At 52.3% G+C, this 19,483-nt stretch overlaps 2 protein-coding genes across 2 annotated transcripts in view; both read left to right on the forward strand.

The window, feature by feature from the left end:
- The window catches only part of LOC144669599 (alpha-N-acetylgalactosaminidase-like), a 376,191-nt gene that overhangs the window by 232,437 nt on the left and 124,271 nt on the right, over window positions 1–19,483 (forward strand). The gene's annotated exons all lie outside the window — the stretch shown is intronic.
- Window positions 408–18,500, forward strand: LOC144669580 (uncharacterized). Its single transcript, XM_078532083.1, has 11 exons — window positions 408–528; window positions 3,027–3,147; window positions 5,689–6,180; window positions 6,425–6,477; window positions 7,864–7,984; window positions 9,833–10,324; window positions 10,570–10,622; window positions 12,027–12,147; window positions 13,963–14,454; window positions 15,570–15,666; window positions 16,234–18,500. Exons 1-11 carry the CDS (start codon window positions 497–499, stop codon window positions 16,371–16,373), a joined length of 2,214 nt encoding a protein of 737 aa, XP_078388209.1. The 5' UTR covers window positions 408–496; the 3' UTR covers window positions 16,374–18,500.

A 19,483-nucleotide genomic window follows, 5' to 3' on the forward strand; every position in this document is an offset into this window, starting at 1 on the left:
CGCAGAGCTCAGAGGGGAATATTGTTCACGGTCCCTCTGAGTCAAGATGTTACTGCATTCTGTTCCGAAGCTCTGGAACTGGCAGCTGAGCGGTTAAATGTTTCGTTTCTGCAGAAGCCAATTGCTTACCAGTCCAGGCTTGAACTGTGTGTGTGTGTGTGTGTGTGTGTGTGTGTGTGCGGGAGTGGGAGGTAGGAGGTCAAAGGTTTCTGTAGGACAAAGAACACAGGCTAGTGCTGAGGAGAAGTTTCCAAACCACAGAGGAAATGAAGTCAACATCCTTTCTGTACGAGCTCTTCACCCGATTATCATGTGAAAGATTTTGAGGGCGGGGAGGGACAGACTTGCTCTAACAAGAGGGCTGAGCCACAGCATCACGTGGGCTGTCCCAGAAACAGGATAAAAGGGCTCAGAATTCAGCGCTTCCAACAGAGGATTGAACCAGCAGCCAGGAAGCAGCCAGAGAATCCGAAAGATAAACAGCTTGGATACTCCGATGGGAATTGTGGGCCACATGGACAGAGACAGGTAGGGGCACAGCAGCTAGACACGATTCTGAAACCCCCGAGTGAGACCTGATTCTGAATCCGGAGTGAGACCAGTTTCTGAATCCAGTGAGTCCAGGCGCTGAAACCCGGAGTGGGTCCAGACTCTGAAACCCGGAGTGAGTCCAGACTCTGAAACCCAGAGTGGGTCCAGACTCTGAAACCCGGAGTGAGTCCAGACCCTGAAACCTGGAGTGAGTCCGGACTCTGAAACCCGGAGTGAGTCCGGACTCTGAAACCCAGAGTGGGTCCGGACTCTGAAACACGGAGTGAGTCCAGACTCTGAAACCGGAGTGAGTCCGGACTCTGAAACCCGGAGTGAGTCCAGACTCTGAAACCCAGAGTGAGTCCAGACTCTGAAACCCGGAGTGAGTCCGGACTCTGAAACCCAGAGTGAGTCCGGACTCTGAAACACGGAGTGAGTCCAGACTCTGAAACCGGAGTGAGTCCGGACTCTGAAACCCGGAGTGAGTCCAGACTCTGAAACCCGGAGTGAGTCCGGACTCTGAAACCCGGAGTGGGTCCAGACTCTGAAACCCGGAGTGAGTTCAGACCATGAAACCGGAGTGAGTCCGGACTCTGAAACCCGGAGTGAGTCCAGACTCTGAAACCCGGAGTGAGTCCAGACTCTGAAACCCGGAGTGAGTCCGGACTCTGAAACCCGGCGTGAGTCCAGACTCTGAAACCCGGAGTGAGTTCAGACCATGAAACCGGAGTGAGTCCGGACTCTGAAACCCGGAGTGAGTCCGGACTCTGAAACCCGGAGTAAGTCCGGACTCCGACCAGTGTCTCTCCTTGTTGTTTGATATCCTGGGACTGTGTGAGCAATGTATTCTCTAGCGATCTTGCTCCTTCTCTCCCTGCCTCCTGGGGGTGAAGCCCCTGCCCATGGCCAGACTCTGCCCGGTGAAGGGTGACAGACGGTGCTGTTGCTAGGTGGCACGGTGTAAATGCTACTGCCAGCTGGGTCGACCAACCTGTGTAAAAACCACAAGGGATTAAACATTTACAGATGGCAGGTCCAGTTGGCTGCATACCAGGGAGTGGAGATCGGGAGGAAGGTGTGTGCTGTGTAACCATGGCAGCCGCCTTTACTGAACGGTATCCTGGGCTGTGATTGGACATGGTGAGCAGCTGTTTGCCGGGTTTGGTCAGAAGACCCAGGGGAATAGGTTTCAGACTCTGAAGTTTTGCCGGAGTGAATGAGATTATCCTGTCAGAATGACGATCTCACACCAGCTCCCCAAACACCACTCACCGGCACACCCCCACCCACCCCAGCCCCTCATATTCCTCCATGGGGTCACTTCCCTGCTAACACAAATCCCCCTGGCTAACCCCAACCCTGCACAATGCCACATAGCAGCCAACACTGTGACCCTGCGAGACCCCAGTGACCCTGTGAGATCCCATTGATCCTGTGAGACCCCAGTGACCCTGTGAGACCCCAGTGACCCTGCGAGACCCCAGTGACCCTGTGAGACCCCAGTGACCCTGCGAGACCCCAGTGACCCTGTGAGATCCCAGTGACCCTGTGAGATCCCTGTGAGGTCCCAGTGACCCTGCGAGACCCCAGTGACCCTGCGAGACCCCATTGACCCTGTGAGACCCCAGTGACCCTGCGAGACCCCAGTGACCCTGTGAGATCCCAGTGACCCTGTGAGATCCCTGTGAGGTCCCAGTGACCCTGCGAGACCCCAGTGACCCTGTGAGATCCCTGTGAGGTCCCAGTGACCCTGCGAGACCCCAGTGACCCTGCGAGACCCCAGTGACCCTGTGAGATCCCTGTGACCTTGTGAGATTTTCTGCTCTAGTCTCGGGGTGGTGGGGGGGTGGGTGAGACACGAACCTAAAACCTCCTGACTCAGAGGTGGCAGTGAGACTCCACTGAGCACCTTAAGCACCTGACACCTTGGCAATGAGTGTTTCTGGGGAAGGGCCCAATTGGCCTCCGCAATTTGGAGTTAGATGGTTGGAAATGGGAGTGGGTTTCCTCTCAGGATCGAGGGGAGAGTGCAGAGCAGGGCGGGGGCTGGGGGGGTGGTGGTGCCATGATTGGACTCAGCCACGATGCACTCTACAGATGAATAAGCTGCTGAACTATAGTGTCTGCACTCGTATCTAAATAATGACCATGTGGGTGAGAGTGACATGGCTGTGGAGCTGTAGGGCCCAACCAGAAACGCACAGGCTCCACAGCAACTTAATTGCGTCGTATTTTTCCCAGTGCCCCGGCCACGCCCTCTGACCTCTGTCTTGGTGTGACGGCCTCCACAGTTGATGATCCTGAAAACACTGTTTAGATTCACACATGGACAACTGGGACGTTAATGCTGTTGGGGATGGGGGATGGGGGTTGGGAGGGGGGCGGCGAGGGAGGGCGTGGTGTGGGTTGTCTGTGTGAATCAGGGGCCCAGCCTGAGGTTGGGTGGGGTGGACTGAACCAAACTATAACCCTGCCCTTTGACCTCTTTGCCCCAGCATGCCGGCCGACCTATCGGAAGCCCTGAAGTTGGCCACAAAGGTGTCGCACGAACTGGCCGAAAACTCGGAGTTCATGAGAAACTTCCAGAAGGGTCAGCTCACCCGGGATCAGTTTACGGTAAGATTTCAATCAGAAGAAAAGTCGGCTTTCGGGAATTCGGGAGGGGAGCCGGAGATCAAACACCAACGCGTCTCTTTGTCGATCTACAGGTTATCGATCCTGTATTCGTCAGCCCTATATAGGAATCATAATACTTTACTGCACAGAAGGAGACCATTCAGCCCATCATGTCTGTGCTGGCCCTCTGAAAGAGTTACCAATTCTCCCCACTCCCCTGCTCTTTCCCCATTGCCCTGCAAATTTCCCCCCCCCCCCCACCCCCCCCCCCACCTTTAATATCCAAAGTTATTATTGAATCAGCTTCCACCTCGCACCACACCATTCAGCCCCTACCACAACCGCCATCAAATTCACAACTCACTGCTAAAAAAAAATCTCCTCATTCCACCTCTGGTGCTTTTGGCCGTAACCTTAAATTTGGGCCCCTCTGGTTACTGACCCTCCTACCCCATTTCCTGATTTCTCCTCGTTCACTTTATCAAAGCCCATCCTGGTTGTGAACGCCTCGATTTAATTCTTCCCACCGCCATAAGGAGTTTCTCTAATCTCGCCACATAGGTCCACAAAATGCAAATGCATTCGAATTGGGAGCAGGAGTAGGCCACTCGGCCCCTCGAGCCTGCTCCGCCATCCAATAAGATCATGGCTGCTCTGATTTTAATGTCAACTCCACATTCCCGCCTACCCCCGTTAACCTTTCACCCCCTTCCTTATCAAGAATCTATCTACTTCTGCCTTAAAAATGTTCAAAGACTCTGCTTCCACCGCCCTTTGAGGAAGAGAGTTCCAAAGACTCACAACCCTCTGTGAGATAAAATTTCTCCTCATCTGTGTCTTAAATGGACGACCCCTTATCTTTAAACGGTGACCCTGGGTGTCCTGCCAACTGCGGTGACCAGGGTTTTTGGAGACGAGGGGGGGCCTAGGATCTGAGAAGACTGAGCTGAGGCCTGGGGTATGGAGCACTGGGTCTCAGGGCCAAGCAACAATCAGGTGGTCAAAAGAACTGGGAACACTGGAGAGAGAGCGAGAGGTCCGGAGAACAGACCCCAGAAGGCAGGACCCTAAAAAGAGTAATTGTGTGTAGCAATGCTCGACCCTCTCTTCTCCGTAAGAAATAGGAGCAAGAGGCCATTCAGCCCTTCGAGCCCGTTCCGCCATTGAATCAGATAGTGCACGATCTTCTACTTCAACATCTTTTTCCTGCATCATCCCCATATCCCTTGGCGTTTTTAATAAGTACAAACCTATCGATCTCAGTCTTGAACATACTCAATGGCTGAGCTTCCACAGCCCTTTGGGAGAGAAAATTCCAAAGATTCACCACCCTTTGAGTGAAGAAGTTTCTTCTCATCTCAGTCCTAAATGTCCTGCCCCTTATTCTGAGACTGTGCGGCCTGGTTCTAGACACCCCCACCCCAGTCAGGGGAAACCTCCTTCCTACATAGACCCTGTCGAGCCCTGTGAGAATTTTGCATGTTTCAATGAGATCAGTTATCAGAATTATAATGATAATAACTATTGTAATTATCAATTATCAGAATAATCCTGTGAAGAGATTCCCAATTTCCAACATAGCTCTTCATCATTGCTCTGACCCTAACTCATTCTGGTTGACCTTTTCTGTAAACTTTCGCCTTGTCCCTTCTGTATGTTGGCGACCACAACTGGACACATTGTTCAAAGTGGAGTCACACCAATGAATTGTAAATTGGCAGCTCCTGAGCTTAAAATTACAAGCCTCTGCCCCTAAGTACGGGGGTAAAGGAAACCCCTCCACAGTCCATTCCTTGCCCTCTGCCTCCAGGGTTTTATGAACTGTGCCCACCCATTCCCTGCGCCCATAACCCCCGCTGCCCTCCCCGAGCACCGACTTCAGCTCCGGGGGCAGCATGGGGGTCCTAGGCACACGGTCCCCTACATCGAATCAGCAGGAATTTATCAGGACAACACTTTAAGAGCTTAGAAAGGAAGCCCCCTCACTCAATACCGCCCTCGACTCAATCAGTAACCGAGAAATGCTTCTTCATGAGGAATAGAAAAGAAAGGCTTGCGTTTCTATAGTGCCTTTCACCACCTCCTGCATCCCAAAGGGCTTTATAGACAATGAGGTGCTTTTGAAATGTAATCACTGTTGTCAATTTGTGCACAGCAAGATCCTGCAAACAGCAACGAGGTACTGACCAGATTATCTGCTTTTGGGTTGTTGGCTGAGGGATAAATATTGGCCTCAGTGGAGCGAGAGAACAATTCCACTCTTCTGTGCCTAGTGGCTGCAGGAGCTTTTGTGTCCCTGTATGGGGACTCGGTTTAACATCTGAAAGATGGCACCTCCAACAAAGCAGCACTCTCTCAGTACTGTTGGGAGAGCAGAAGAGATCTGTCGTCAGCACCCTCACCCTCAGTGCCTTCTTCCTCAGCATTCTCATCCTCAGTTCCCACTCCCTCACCCTCAGTGGCCCCCACTATGTTGGCGTTCTGGCAGTGAGCTGAGCTAATCCCTGTTCACAATCCTCTTTCCTTTCCTCCCTCCTCCAGCTGTTACTGGACTCTCTGTACTTCATCTACACGGCCTTGGAAGAGGAGATCGAGAGGAACAAGGATCATCCGGCCTTCGCCCCTCTCTACTTCCCCTCGGAGCTCCACCGGAAAGAGGCCTTGGAGCAGGATCTGGAATACTTCCACGGGCCGGGCTGGAGGAATCGCATCGAGTGTCCGAAGGCCACAGGGGAGTACGTGTCCCGGATCCAGCACGTGGGGCAAAGGGAGCCCGAGCTTCTGGTGGCCCACGCCTACATCAGGTACTTGGGGGACCTGTCGGGGGGGCAGATGCTGAAGAGGGTGGCCCAGAAAGCATTGCAGCTGCCGAGCACGGGTGAAGGGGTCGCATTCTTCACCTTTGACCGGGTCACCAACGCCACCAAGTTCAAACAGCTGTACCGCTCGAGAATGAACACACTGGAAGTCAATAGAGAGACAATGGAAAAGATCCTGGATGAGGCAAACCGGGCCTTTCAACTTAACGTGGGGGTAAGAGAAAGATATTCTTTCAATTTTGTGTTAATTATCACACAAGGCTTTATTTCTGATGCTTCCTCAGCCCTGGTACTAAGGCTATTCTAATCTTGGTTGGGTTTGGCCTTCATCTTGTGGCTTGCTCAACTTTGTTGCTAAGGCTGGCTCAGCCTAGCTCCTGAGGCTCGGTCTGTCTTGGTTCCGGTTTCTTCCTTCATCCTGGGCCCTCAAACTGCTTCTTGTTTTATTTCCAATGCAGGTTTTTGCAGAGCTGCAGCAGTTGGAAGCTCAGAACCAGAAGCAAAGTGTCAGGTAAGAACTTGGCACCAGCTAGGATTTGAACTCTATCCCTGCCAGGGTGAATCTCTGTAGCACAGGCACACCCATGGCAGATTAGAGGCAGTGTAAAGCTCCATCCACACTGCCCATTAATGCGGCTCAGCCTCAGCCCTCCTTCCCTGATAAGATAGGGTGATACAGTCAGTAGCACAGGGCGTTGGAGAGAGAGGTTATCACCTGAGCTGGTCGATGTGGTTATCTGACCAGGGTATGGAGTGGCTCCACTCCTGTGTGCACCCTGGTGAGAATGAGGGCCATTTGAGAGAGAACAGGACAATCAGAACTGGGCTTAGTCCCCACTGAATGTTTCCTGGGCATCTTCCCAATATCAGTCCAAGGGCAGCAAACCTACTGAACAGAAAATACATGTGGGAGAGGGGGAGAGGGAAGGGAGATGGAGGGGCCAAGACAAAGTGAAAGAGAGAGAAAGAGAGAGATGGAGAAGGGGAGAGAGGGCGGGAGGGAGAGGGGCAGGTACCTCCACAACACAGGCTTCAAATCCACCACTAGGGGGATCAGCCTGAGGGTTAGGGCCATGGCTAAGGTTAGGGTCAGGATTAGGGTCATAGTTAGGCTCAGTGTCAGTGTCAGGGTTAGGTCAGGGGTAGGGTTAAGATTAGGGTCAGAGTTAGGCTCAGTGTCAGAGTTAGGCTCAGGGTCAGGGTCAGGATCAGGGTTAGGGTCAGGAGAAGGGTTAGGATTAGGATTAGGGTCAGATTTTGGCTCAGGGTCAGGGTTAGGGTTAGGGTTAGGGTCAAGGTCACAGTCAGGGTAAGGGTTAGGCTGCTCTGATAACTCTGTCTGAAGGGACAGAGATTGTACCCAGGTTGTGGCTGTGGATTGTTGGTGTGAAACTTGCCATCAGATTTACCAACAAAACTATCCCCCTTCCCCGAGGAGAAGATATCTGTGGGCCTTTTAAGGCATCCATTAGCTCACCGTGCTGTTCAGGCAGGGGAGTGTGTATGTGGCTCAGACAGAAGGACATGGGGTTGTGGGCATGAGGTCCCCTATGGACCTCAATTCCAATGGGTCGCTGCTCATGGACACGTGTAACAAGGTCAGTTGGATAGTGAAATCCTGCCAACATCAGGACTGGCCTCAGTGTGAAAGCTTCCACTGTCGAAGAGCTGACTGGACTCAGTCCTGGGTGGATTGGCTGTTCAGGGGAGAATGGAAGTGTCTCCATCTGTGTTTTGGGTGGCAGGGGTGGGGGTGGGGGTGGTGTAGGGGTAGGTGTAGGTGGGTGTGAGGGTGTGTGAGGGTGGGAGGGGATTTGTGTTTGAATGAGGGACCCAAAGCCGTGGCTGCAGCTGGGTTGAGCCAAACTAACCCTGCCCTTTGACCTCTTTGCTCCAGCATGCCGGCCGACCTATCGGAAGCCCTGAAGTTGGCCACAAAGGAATCGCACGAACTGGCCGAAAACTCGGAGTTCATGAGAAACTTCCAGAAGGGTCAGCTCACCCAGGATCAGTTTAAGGTAAAGCAAAGATACTGGTTCTTTAAACTATACGCTCTGTTCTCTCCCTCACCAACCCCAGTCCTCCCTCAACTCTTCCCTCTGACCCCTTCCCCTTCTCCCTTTTCTCCTTCCCTCTCACCCGCTCCCCCATCTCCACCTTCACTCTCCCCCCTCCTTTCCCACTTCCCCCCTCCCACTCCCCCCTCGGGTCCCTAAACCCCTTTCCGTCCACCTTAAATTTTAATGGTTTCTGGATAGGGACCTCCAGGGGACAGCACATAATCTTCTGCCATCTCACCAGAACACCTCTTCTCAGCACAATCACAGAATTGTTCCAACGCAGAAGGAGGCCATTTGGCCCATCGTGTCTGCACCTGCTATCCGAATGAGCAATTCATTAGTGCCATTTTCCCCTCTTCTCCCCTTATAACCCAGCACATTCTTCCTCTTCAGGTAACCGTCAAATTCCCTTTTGAATGGTTCGATTGAACCTGCCTCCAACTTGACTCTCCAGTTGTCCGCTTGTCGAGGCTGGTGAGTGACTCACTGACGTCCCACAGTTTTTTAGCTAAGGCTTGGTCTTGTGCTGTCGGACTGGGCAGAGTGAGGGAGCAATCACTGTTGATGTACTTCCCACCGACACCCTCCATTTCCTGAGTCACAGCGCAGTAAATGGGACTCACAGCTCCTTCCGCTGGAGACCGGAAGACAGAGAATTTCAGAAAGACAAACAACACAGATCAAGGAATTAACTTAATTCTGTTCAGTTCAGAACAGCATTGTAGTATTGGGAATTTAAAGGTGTATACACAATGGAAAGGTGTACAGGCATTGGAAATGTGTACCGGGGATGGAGGGATGTACAGGGTGATTAAAAAGTGTACAGAAAGTCCCCTTTTTAAGTGATCTCGGACAGCAAGTGACTCTGGGAAGCCTTGTGGACAGTTCGAACCTGTCCGTAGACCCACAGGCCCAAGGTCAGGAATGGGAATCACATCTGGTCTCGCCTCCTTGTCCAGGGAAGATGGGGTAAATTGTAAATCTACCCTGTGCTGAGGGCAGCTAATTCAGACTCAGGCATAAACCCAGGGCTGTGTCTGGACAAGGGACACTCAGCACCAATATGGGGGAGATAAGGATCCACGAGTTGGAAACTTTCCTCTGATATCGCTACAGAACTGCTACTCCAACATTGTTGCCCTGCCTCAGCCCTGCCCCTCCAACAATACAGCCCTCCCTCAGTACTGACCCTCTGACAGAGCAGCACTCCCTCAGTACTGACCCTCTGACAGAGCAGCACTCCCTCAGTACTGACCCTCTGACAGAGCAGCCCTCCCTCTCAGTACTGACCCTCTGACTGAGCAGCACTCCCTCAGTACTGACCATCTGACAGAGCAGCACCCCCTCAGTACTGACCTTCTGACCGAGCAGCCCTCCCTCTCAGTACTGACCATCTGACAGTGCAGCACTCCTTCAGTACTGACCCTCTGACAGTGCAGCACTCCCTCAGTACTGACCCTCTGACAGAGCAGCACTCCCTCAGTACTGACCCTCTGACAGAGCAGCACTCCCTCAGTACTGACCCTCTGACTGAGCAGCCCTCCCTCTCAGTACTGACCCTCTGACAGAGCAGCACTCCCTCAGTACTGACCATCTGACAGTGCAGCACTCCCTCAGTAATGACCCTCTGACAGTGCAGCATTTCCTCAGTATTGTTTGGACCCAGGTGGGACATGCCAATGGTGAACATTCAGCACCCTTGCCCTCAGCACCCTGACCCTCAGTGGCCCCCACTATGTTGGCGTTCTGGCAGTGAGCTGAGCTAATCCCTGTTCACAATCCTCTTTCCTTTGCTCCCTCCTCCAGCTGTTACTGGACTCTCTGTACTTCATCTACACGGCCTTGGAAGAGGAGATCGAGAGGAACAAGGATCATCCGGCCTTCGCCCCCCTCTACTTCCCCTCGGAGCTCCACCGGAAGGAGGCCTTGGAGCAGGATCTGGAATACTTCCACGGGCCGGGCTGGAGGAATCGCATCGAGTGTCCGAAGGCCACAGGGGAGTACGTGTCCCGGATCCAGCACGTGGGGCAAAGGGAGCCCGAGCTTCTGGTGGCCCACGCCTACATCAGGTACTTGGGGGACCTGTCGGGGGGGCAGATGCTGAAGAGGGTGGCCCAGAAAGCATTGCAGCTGCCGAGCACGGGTGAAGGGGTCGCATTCTTCACCTTTGACCGGGTCACCAACGCCACCAAGTTCAAACAGCTGTACCGCTCGAGAATGAACACACTGGAAGTCAATAGAGAGACAATGGAAAAGATCCTGGATGAGGCAAACCGGGCCTTTCAACTCAACGTGGGGGTAAGAGAAAGATATTCTTTCGATTTTGTGTTAATTATCACACAAGGCTTTATTTCTGATGCTTCCTCACCCCTGGTACTAAGGCTATTCTAACCTTGGTTGGGTTTGGCCTTCATCTTGAGGCTTGCTCGGACTTTGTTGCTAAGGCTGGCTCGGCCTAGCTCCTGAGGCTCGGTCTGTCTTGGTTCCGGTTTCTTCCTTCATCCTGGGCCCTCAAACTGCTTCTTGTTTTATTTCCAATGCAGGTTTTTGCAGAGCTGCAGCAGTTGGAAGCTCAGAACCAGAAGCAAAGTGTCAGGTAAGAACTTGGCACCAGCTAGGATTTGAACTCTATCCCTGCCAGGGTGAATCTCTGTAGCACAGGCACACCCATGGCAGATTAGAGGCAGTGTAAAGCTCCATCCACACTGCCCATTAATGCGGCTCAGCCTCAGCCCTCCTTCCCTGATAAGATAGTGTGATACAGTCAGTAGCACAGGGCGTTGGAGAGAGAGGTTATCACCTGAGCTGGTCGATGTGGTTATCTGACCAGGGTATGGAGTGGCTCCACTCCTGTGTGCACCCTGGTGAGAATGAGGGCCATTTGAGAGAGAACAGGACACTCAGAACTGGGCTTAGTCCCCACTGAATGTTTCCTGGGCCGCTTCCCAATAGCAGTCCGAGGGCAGCAAACCCACTGGACAGGAAATACATGTGGGAGAGGGGGAGAGGGAAGGGAGATGGAGGGGCCAAGACAAAGAGAGTGAGAGAAAGAGGGAGGGGGAAGGGGAGAGAGGGCGGGAGGGAGAGGGGCAGGTACCTCCACAACACAGGCTTCAAATCCACCACTAGGGGGATCAGCCTGAGGGTTAGGGTCATGGCTAAGGTTAGGGTCAGGATTAGGGTCATAGTTAGGCTCAGTGTCAGTGTCAGGGTTAGGTCAGGGGTAGGGTTAAGATTAGGGTCAGAGTTAGGCTCAGTGTCAGAGTTAGGCTCAGGGTCAGGATCAGGGTTAGGGTCAGGGGTAGGGTTAGGATTAGGATTAGGGTCAGATTTTGGCTCAGTGTCAGGGTAAAGGTTAGGGTCAGGGTTAGGGTTAGGGTTAGGGTCAGGGTTAGGGTCAAGGTCACAGTCAGGGTAAGGGTTAGGCTGCTCTGATAACTGTCTGAAGGGATAGAGATTGTACCCAGATTGTGGCTGTGGATTGTTGGTGTGAAACTTGCCATCAGATTTACCAACAAAACTATCCCCCTTCCCCGAGGAGAAGATATCTGTGGGCCTTTTAAGGCATCCATTAGCTCACCGTGCTGTTCAGGCAGGGGAGTGTGTATGTGGCTCAGACAGAAGGACATGGGGTTGTGGGCATGAGGTCCCCTATGGACCTCAATTCCAATGGGTCGCTGCTCATGGACACGTGTAACGAGGTCAGTTGGATAGTGAAATCCTGCCAACATCAGGACTGGCCTCAGTGTGAAAGCTTCCACTGTCGAAGAGCTGACTGGACTCAGTCCTGGGTGGATTGGCTGTTCAGGGGAGAATGGAAGTGTCTCCATCTGTGTTTTGGGTGGCAGGGGTGGGGGTGGGGGTGGTGTAGGGGTAGGTGTAGGTGGGTGTGAGGGTGTGTGAGGGTGGGAGGGGATTTGTGTTTGAATGAGGGACCCAAAGCCGTGGCTGCAGCTGGGTTGAGCCAAACTAACCCTGCCCTTTGACCTCTTTGCTCCAGCATGCCGGCCGACCTGTCGGAAGCCCTGAAGTTGGCCACAAAGGAATCGCACGAACTGGCCGAAAACTCGGAGTTCATGAGAAACTTCCAGAAGGGTCAGCTCACCCAGGATCAGTTTAAGGTAAAGCAAAGATACTGGTTCTTTAAACTATACGCTCTGTTCTCTCCCTCACCAACCCCAGTCCTCCCTCAACTCTTCCCTCTGAGCCCTTCCCCTTCTCCCTTTTCTCCTTCCCTCTCACCCGCTCCCCCATCTCCACCTTCACTCTCGCCCATGCCTTTCCCACTCCCCCCTCCCACTCCCCCCTCGGGTCCCTAAACCCCTTTCCGTCCACCTTAAGTTTTAATGGTTTCTGGATAGGGACCTCCAGGGGACAGCACATAATCTTCTGCCATCTCACCAGAACACCTCTTCTCAGCACAATCACAGAATTGTTCCAATGCAGAAGGAGGCCATTTGGCCCATCGTGTCTGCACCTGCTATCCGAATGAGCAATTCATTAGCGCCATTTTCCCCTCTTCTCCCCTTATAACCCAGCACATTCTTCCTTTTCAGGTAACAGTCAAATTCCCTTTTGAATGGTTCGATTGAACCTGCCTCCAACTTGACTCTCCAGTTGTCCGCTTGTCGAGGCCGGTGAGTGACTCACTGACGTCCCGCAGCTTTTTAGCTAAGGCTTGGTCTTGTGCTGTCGGACTGGGCAGAGTGAGGGAGCAATCACTGTTGATGTACTTCCCACTGACACCCTCCATTTCCTGAGTCACAGCGCAGTAAATGGGACTCACAGCTCCTTCCGCTGGAGACCGGAAGACAGAGAATTTCAGAAAGACAAACAACACAGATCAAGGAATTAACTTAATTCTGTTCAGTTCAGAACAGCATTGTAGTATTGGGAATTTAAAGGTGTATACACAATGGAAAGGTGTACAGGCATTGGAAATGTGTACAGGGGATGGAGGGATGTACAGGGTGATTAAAAAGTGTACAGAAAGTCCCCTTTTTAAGTGATCTCGGACAGCAAGTGACTCTGGGAAGCCTTGTGGACAGTTCGAACCTGTCCGTAGACCCACAGGCCCAAGGTCAGGAATGGGAATCACATCTGGTCTCGCCTCCTTGTCCAGGGAAGATGGGGTAAATTGTAAATCTACCCTGTGCTGAGGGCAGCTAATTCAGACTCAGGCATAAACCCAGGGCTGTGTCTGGACAAGGGACACTCAGCACCAATATGGGGGAGATAAGGATCCACGAGTTGGAAACTTTCCTCTGATATCGCTACAGAACTGCTACTCCAACATTGTTGCCCTGCCTCAGCCCTGCCCCTCCAACAATACAGCCCTCCCTCAGTACTGACCCTCTGACAGAGCAGCACTCCCTCAGTACTGACCCTCTGACAGAGCAGCACTCCCTCAGTACTGACCCTCTGACAGAGCAGCCCTCCCTCTCAGTACTGACCCTCTGACTGAGCAGCACTCCCTCAGTACTGACCATCTGACAGAGCAGCACCCCCTCAGTACTGACCTTCTGACCGAGCAGCCCTCCCTTTCAGTACTGACCATCTGACAGTGCAGCACCCCTTCAGTACTGACCCTCTGACAGAGCAGCACTCCCTCAGTACTGACCCTCTGACAGAGCAGCACTCCCTCAGTATTGACCCTCTGACTGAGCAGCCCTCCCTCTCAGTACTGACCCTCTGACAGAGCAGCACTCCCTCAGTACTGACCATCTGACAGTGCAGCACTCCCTCAGTAATGACCCTCTGACAGTGCAGCATTTCCTCAGTATTGTTTGGACCCAGGTGGGACATGCCAATGGTGAACATTCAGCGCCCTTGCCCTCAGCACCCTGACCCTCAGTGACCCCCACTATGTTGGCGTTCTGGCAGTGAGCTGAGCTAATCCCTGTTCACAATCCTCTTTCCTTTCCTCCCTCCTCCAGCTGTTACTGGACTCTCTGTACTTCATCTACACGGCCTTGGAAGAGGAGATCGAGAGGAACAAGGATCATCCGGCCTTCGCCCCTCTCTACTTCCCCTCGGAGCTCCACCGGAAGGAGGCCTTGGAGCAGGATCTGGAATACTTCCACGGGCCGGGCTGGAGGAATCGCATCGAGTGTCCGAAGGCCACAGGGGAGTACGTGTCCCGGATCCAGCACGTGGGGCAAAGGGAGCCCGAGCTTCTGGTGGCCCACGCCTACATCAGGTACTTGGGGGACCTGTCGGGGGGGCAGATGCTGAAGAGGGTGGCCCAGAAAGCATTGCAGCTGCCGAGCACGGGTGAAGGGGTCGCATTCTTCACCTTTGACCGGGTCACCAACGCCACCAAGTTCAAACAGCTGTACCGCTCGAGAATGAACACACTGGAAGTCAATAGAGAGACAAAGGAAAAGATCATGGATGAGGCAAACCGGGCCTTTCAACTCAACATGGGGGTAAGAGAAAGACTCATAACCAGTAACCATGGTGACTGTTGTATTTGTGCTTTTCCCTCGTGTGAAGTATTGACTCCGTACTTACCCTCTGACAGTGCAGCACCCCCTCAGTACTGACCCTCTGACAGTGCAGCACTCCCTCAGTACTGTCCCTCTGACAGTGCAGCATTCCCTCAGTACTGACCCTCTGACAGTGCAGCACTCCCTCAGTACTGACCCTCTGACAGTGCAGTACTCCCTCGGTACTGACCCTCTGACAGTGCAGCACTCCCTCGGTACTGACCCACTGACAGTGCAGCGCTCCCTCAGTACTGACCCTCTGACAATGCAGCACTCCCTCAGTACTGACCCTCTGACAATGCAGCACTCCCTCGGTACTGACCCACTGACAGTGCAGCACTCCCTCAATATTGACCCACTAACAGTGCAGCACTCCCTCAGTCCTGACGCTCTGACAATGCAGCCTTGCCTCAGTACTGACCCTCTGAAAATGCAGCACTCCCATGGGTACTGACCCTCTGACAGTGCAGCACTCCCTCATTACTGGCTTTCCAACAGTGTAAAATTTAATAATAGTCAAAAAAATGTGAACTTTAATCGCATGTGGCTTTCTTCAGGTCTCAGGGGATACCTGGAAACTGAGTCTGTGCAAGAGGCTGATTCACAGGACAGTTATAGTCTGACCTTGTGGCGTCCTTGCTGTTTTTGTATCTTTGTACTCATGGGCTCAGTGGGCTGAATGGCCTCTTTCTGTGTGCGATGACTCTCCATGGTTCTAAAACAGTGGAGGGGTTCATGAGCTGGTGAAGAAGCCACAATACGAACGCTCCATCTGTGCCTGTAAACATCTCAGCTGACAGGGCAGCCAGTCTGCTTCAGTCAGAGGGTTCGCTGGGGCCCCACAATGAGGAGACGGGATTGGGGGGGGTGGGGCGGAGAGGGTGCTCCCTCAGACACTGGGTTTATTCTGAGCTGGGCCTTCCCAGACTCTGCCGCCCCCATTTTCACCCTGACCAACGGGAACCCACACTGGGAGTCGCAGCTCCCACCGCCTTGTCCCGGTTACACCGGAGACCTTCGGACTGAAAAGCTTTCTCCTCGTTTTCTTGCTGCAGCTTTTTGGTGAACTCCAAGCATTGAGCTCAGGACCGGAGAGCAATGGTGCCGTACACGGGACCAGCACAGAGACCAGGAAACGCACCATCGCACAGGGTAAGGGACTGGGGCCGGGCCGGGGTGGGGGGGCGGTGGGGAGCGGGGGCAAAGTGTGACTGGGGGTGTGACTGTGACCAGCATTTGTTGCCCGCCCCTAATTGCCCTTCATCCAAGTGGCTTGCGGGGCCATTTCAGAGGGCAGTGTTGAGTCAACCACATTGCTGTGGGCCTGGAGTCACATGTAGGCCAGACCAGGTAAGGACGGCAGATTTCCTTCCCCTAAAGGGGCATTAGTGAACCAGATGGGTTTTTACAACAATCGATGACAATTATCATGGTCATCATTCCTGAGACTAGCTTTATATTCCAGATTTGTTAATTAATTGAATTTAAATTCCCACAGCTGCCATGGTGGGATTTGAACCCTGTCCCCAGGGAATTAGCCTAGGCCACAAGCACCTTCCCACCAGCAGAAGGAGGGTCACCAACAAACAGGACCCAGTCTCTGTCCAATTGAGAGCGGGAGGCAGTGTGAATCTCAGTACAAACATTAAGCGGTAGATCAGTTGCGATCTACTGTCCAGTCCCAGTCAACCAATGACCAGTTATCTTCTGCCTTCACAGGTCAAGCAATACCTACAGGAGCCAATCAGCATCTGCCAAAGCAGCCACAGGATTCGCTAACGTCCAGCCCATCCCTGCAATTCGCCCTCCTGCTCGGTTTAGCAGCACTTGCTATTGGCTGGTACCAGTATCTGCTGTGATAATGCTCAACGAGAGGCAGCGAGGGGATTCCAGCTGCTGTCTTCGCCTCGATTTCTGTGTCACAGCACTAACCGAACTTTATCAGCTATTTAGCCATGCCTTGGGGGTGGTGGGAGGGGTGGAGTGTCGCGTTCTCACCTCTGAGTCAGAAGGCTGTGTGGGTTCAAACCCCACCCCGGAGAGTTGATTTTATAATCCAATCTGACACTCACCCCCACCCCCGGTGCAGTACTGAGGGAGTGCAGCACTGTTGGAGGTGCCCACCTTTTTTTTTTGGTCTGAAATGTTAAACTGAGTCCCCGTCTGCCCTGCTCGCTTGGATGGGGAAGATCCCACGGCACTATTTCGAAGGACAGTTTGGGAGTTCTCCCCAGTTTTCTGACCCATAGGTATCCCTCAACCAACATCATAGAGGAAAAAAAAAACTGGTCACTATCGCATTGATTTTTGTGGGAGCTTGTAGTGCGCAGATTGGCTGCTGCGTCTCCTGCAATTATGACACGTCGCAAAGTACTTGATTGACTGTAAAGCGCTTTGGGACGTTCCGAGATGGTGAAAGGCACTTAAATAGGTGCAAATCCTTTCTCCAAAGCTGGGCTGTGTCTGTGTGGGAATCGCGTTCTGGGCTGTGGGACCAGGACAGTTCTCCAACCGTTCAACTTTCATCAGCCTGCTCTGTCTTTGCGACACGAGCAAAGGGAAAACCAGGTTCTAGTGGGTGAGCGGAGTGTGGTCCTGCTAGTGGGACTTTTCACTCGCTGTTTCTGACCATCGCATGTGACCACTGGTCTCCGTGAATCAGGTACAGGATAAAGAAAAATACTCAGGGAAGGTATCATAGGAACAGGAGGAGGCTGTACCACAACCCCCTAGCCTGCTCTGCCATTCTACTTGATAATGATGATTTATATCTCAAAATGTTCCTGCCTTTTCTCCACATCCCTCAATACTCTGACCTAACAAACATTTAACAACTAGTTTCCAAAGCTCCGATTGACCCCTCAGTCTCCACAATATTTTGGGGGAAGAGAGTTCCAGATTTCCCACTGCCCATTGTGTGCAGAACTATTTCCAGGCTTCACTCCTGGATGGCCTGGGTCTGATTTTAAGGTTATGGCCTCTTACTGAAGCATAGAATTGTGACAGAAGGTGGCCACTCGGCCCATCATGTCTGCGCCAGCCGAAATCGGAACCCCACGGCCTAGTCCCATTTTCTGGCACTTGGTCCAAGCCCAGGAGGCTACGGGACTTCAGGTGCATCTCCAGACACCTTTTAAATGAGTTGAGGGTTTCTGCCTCCACTACCCTTTCAGGCAGCGAGTTCCAGACCCCTACCACCCTCTGGGTGAAAAAATCTTTCTTCCTGTCCCCTCTAATCCTACCGATCACTATAAATAAATGCCCCCTAGTCACTGACCCCTCTGCTAAGGGAAATAGGTCCTTCTCATCCAATTTAACCTCACAACCTTGTACACCTCAGTCAAATCTCCCCTCAGCCCAAGGAAAACAACCCCAGACTATCCCATCTTTCCTCAAAGCTGCACTTTTCCTTGTTCTGGACTCTCACATTAGAGAAAATATAATTTCTTGCTATCTAACCAACTGAATCCTTTCCACACTCGATCAACTGCCCTTTCCATCGTCCAAACTCAAGGGAATATCAGTCAAATTTATGCAACCTGGCCTCATAAGCTTTGACCGATCCTCGCCCCTGTGAAACTCCTCAGGGTGTTTTCCAATGTTAAAGGTGCTATACGAATGCAAGTTGTTGCTGTTTGAGAAAAAGTCACTGACGTTGAGACTTTTACTGCAGGGAGTTCCAGTTTATGAAACTTGTCCACTTGTTTTGCTCCGCCCATCACTAAAAAAAAAAAATCATCTGATCATTTTCACGTCAGTGGAGTCTTGCTGTGCATAAATCTCCCTATGTTAAAACATTGACTGCACTTCAAAAGTATTTAATTGGCTGTAAAGCACTTTGATGCCACAAAAGGCACCATAGAAACGCGAGTTCTTTCTATTTTTTTGTTAGTCTGAATGTATATAAATATATATTTGTACAAATTCTTTCTGAGCCATTTCAATCGAGGCAAAATGCATTTGAATTAAAATCTATACTGATTTCAGATTCTGTGTTGTATCTGTTTCAACACTTGTAAGGGGTGGGTGGAAGAAGGGCGCCTGATCCAGGCAAGGTAGTCCAAGGTCGCAACTCATCGCATAGTAGATTTAATGCTACACATGTTATTGGGTACAATCTTTATCTCCATTTTTCAAGCATTTTGTCGCTTACCAGTCCTGTTGCCTTTGACAGTTCCAGACCTTTGGTCTGCTCCTGCATACCCATAGTGTTCACAAATGGTCTCACTTTGGATGGGCTGAGGAAACTGTCCTGAACCTCCCCATTGGAGATGTTCCACTCAGTTGGCATTGGCGGGCGGGGGGAAGGTGGGGTTTGTGCAAGGTTTGAATTGTTCTCTGTTGGAGAAGTCTCTCTGAACCACTCCCCCCTCTGGGATGTTGCTGCTCCTGGCTTCCCGGAGCTGGGTTGCGCTGAGCGCCTCACTGCTCCCAGATTCCTGGGGCTGGGGTGCGCTGGCCTCTTCAAGTTGAGGGTCTATTCATTGTCTCCAATGTTCTGGAGCTCGGGTGTCTCGTCCTCCAACTCTCTAGAGCTTTGCTGCTTCTTCTGTAGGTGCTGCCCTTGTCCTTCTTCACCAGAAGAGCAGCTGCCCTTGTCATCTGTGTCGGGTGGGAGACGCCTCTTGCCACTCATCTGGGAAGTGGCTTGGTCCCTGCTTAGCCCCTTCTTCCTTTTGGTCTTCTTCACCAGCTGCCATTCCCCCGGTTGATCCTCTACTGATTCCTCCTCTATTGATTCGCTCTCCTGAGGAGTGGGAGGTTCAGGGGGCGGTGCAGTTGTTTGGCCGTCTGCCGCCTCAATGTTTCCCTTTGTCTTGTCTCTCTCTCTCTGTCTCCTCCCTTGTCCCATTGTTCTCACTTGGGGCCTTGGTGGTTGGAGCGTTGCAAGTGTCCTTGGTGGTGGTGACACTCACCATTTCGTCTACTTCCCCCTCGTTGGCTTTGGCTGCCTGTGCATAAGTGAGGC

Source organism: Cetorhinus maximus, chromosome 29 (assembly GCF_964194155.1).
Source record: "Cetorhinus maximus chromosome 29, sCetMax3.hap1.1, whole genome shotgun sequence".
Classification (NCBI taxonomy): domain Eukaryota; kingdom Metazoa; phylum Chordata; class Chondrichthyes; order Lamniformes; family Cetorhinidae; genus Cetorhinus; species Cetorhinus maximus.